The sequence below is a fragment of the Notolepis coatsorum genome (assembly GCF_963971535.1).
Source record: "Notolepis coatsorum genome assembly, chromosome: 19".
NCBI classification, from domain to species: domain Eukaryota; kingdom Metazoa; phylum Chordata; class Actinopteri; order Aulopiformes; family Paralepididae; genus Notolepis; species Notolepis coatsorum.
In genome coordinates this window covers 87,149,110-87,150,907 of record NC_140183.1, presented here as the reverse complement: position 1 = coordinate 87,150,907, position 1,798 = coordinate 87,149,110, and the positions used below count along the sequence as shown (strand labels likewise).

Genomic DNA, 1,798 nt, shown 5'->3' with positions numbered 1-1,798 from the left:
GTGTGTGTGTGTGTGTGTGTGTGTGTGTGTGTGTGTGTGTGTGTGTGTGTGCGTGTATGTGTGTGTGTGTGTGTGTGTGTGTGTGTGTGTGTGTGTGTGTGTGTGTGTGTGTGTGTGTGTGTGTGTGTGTGTGTGTGTGTGTGTGTGAGTGTTAGGTACAGGCCAAGGATGTGGCTGGGAGTGTCTAGCCAAGCCATGCACACAGGCGACAATGGAGTGATGGTCGTTGAGACTGCGGGATGGAGCAGCGCATCGCTTCGGCAGCTTCCACACTGCTCACCCCTGAGATGGGGAAGGACCTAGAGAAGGTGGTCCAAACATTGTCTGCTCTTCTATCTCCGGGCGGTATACCGCAACCGTCGGAGCATCCCCTTTTGCGGTCGAAAAACTAAAATATTAAGAAATAAGCATTTATGCATTGCTTCGTTGAATGTTCGCACACTGCTGGACCTGGCTGAAACACCTGACAGGCCACACCGCAGGACAGCACTCGTGGCCCTGGAACTCGCAAGGTATAACATCGACATTGCAGCTCTCAGCGAGACTAGACTACATGGAGAGGACTCCCTGACAGAGGTTGGTGCAGGATACACCTTCTTCTGGAAGGGGGTCCCTGAAGGCACTCGCCGCATCCATGGAGTAGGCTTTGCTGTGAAATCCCAACTGCTGCAACGCATCCCAGAGTCCCCCATCGACGTCAGCAAACGCCTAATGACATGGCGCATCCCCCTTGCAAAGGGACGCTTCGCCACTCTCCTTAGTGCTTATGCACCAACTTTAGATGCTGAGTTCAACATCAAAGAGGATTTCTACCTTTCTACCTTGTAATATTGAGCCCTCGACTCAATATTACAGAAAACTCCAGCTACGGACAAGCTCATATTAATGGGAGACTTCAATGCTAGAGTGGGCACAGAGCACCTGGTATGGGACAGAGTTATTGGCCGACATGGAGTAGGGAAGATAAATGACAACGGGCTTCGGCTCCTCTCCCTCTGTGCAGAACACCACCTGGTCATAACCAACACCATCTTCCAGATGAAGAACAGGTTCAAAACCACCTGGCAGCACCCCCGCTCTAAACACTGGCATCTCCTGGACTATGTGATTGTACGCCAAAAGGACCGACAGGACGTCCTTACCAACCGAGTCATGCGTGGAGCCGAGTGCTGGACTGATCACCTCATGGTCAGATCCAAACTCCTCATGAGTATTCAACCCCATGGACCGAGGGCAGCACCTAATAAGAAACTCAATTCTGCAGCACTGAACACCCCCACCTCAAAAAGAAAAAAAATTCCGACAGCTCCTTGCTGAAAACCTCAACAAGATCCCGGAGGAATCAGCTGACTGGCCAGCTCTGCGCCAGGCTATCCACAGCGCAGCCTCTGAGGCACTTGGCCAGACGAGGAAACGTCACCAGGACTGGTTTGATTGTAACTCAGCCAAGATACAGTCCCTGCTAAAAACCAAGCATGAAGCCCACAAAGCTCTCCTGTCCTGCCCTGGTTCTCCCTGGTTCTCCCACCCTGAAAGCTGCCTTTGCTGCAGCAAGAACAGCAACCCAGCGAGCCCTCCGGACTATGGAGGATGCCTGGTGGATACAGAAGGCGAAGGAGATCCAAAGCCTGGCAGACTGCAACAACACCCAGGGCTTTTACGATGCCATCAAAGCACTGCATGGCCCCAGGAAGCGGGCGATTGCTCCAGTTCGATCAGTCGACGGTTCTAAACTCTTTAAGGACCGACATGAGATCCTCACCCGCTGGGCAAACCACTTTGAGTCTCTACTCAAATC

General features: G+C 52.4%; 1 protein-coding gene across 1 annotated transcript in view; it reads left to right on the top strand.

The window, feature by feature from the left end:
- The window catches only part of iffo1b (intermediate filament family orphan 1b), a gene marked incomplete at both ends in the record, with an annotated part of 25,716 nt that extends 24,888 nt beyond the window's left edge, over nt 1-828 (top strand). The window contains one exon of the mRNA XM_084336762.1: nt 471-828. Within this exon, the coding sequence (XP_084192888.1) occupies nt 471-828 (358 nt within the window). The remainder of the gene's footprint in view (nt 1-470) is intronic.
- Between the last annotated feature and the right edge of the window lie 970 nt (nt 829-1,798).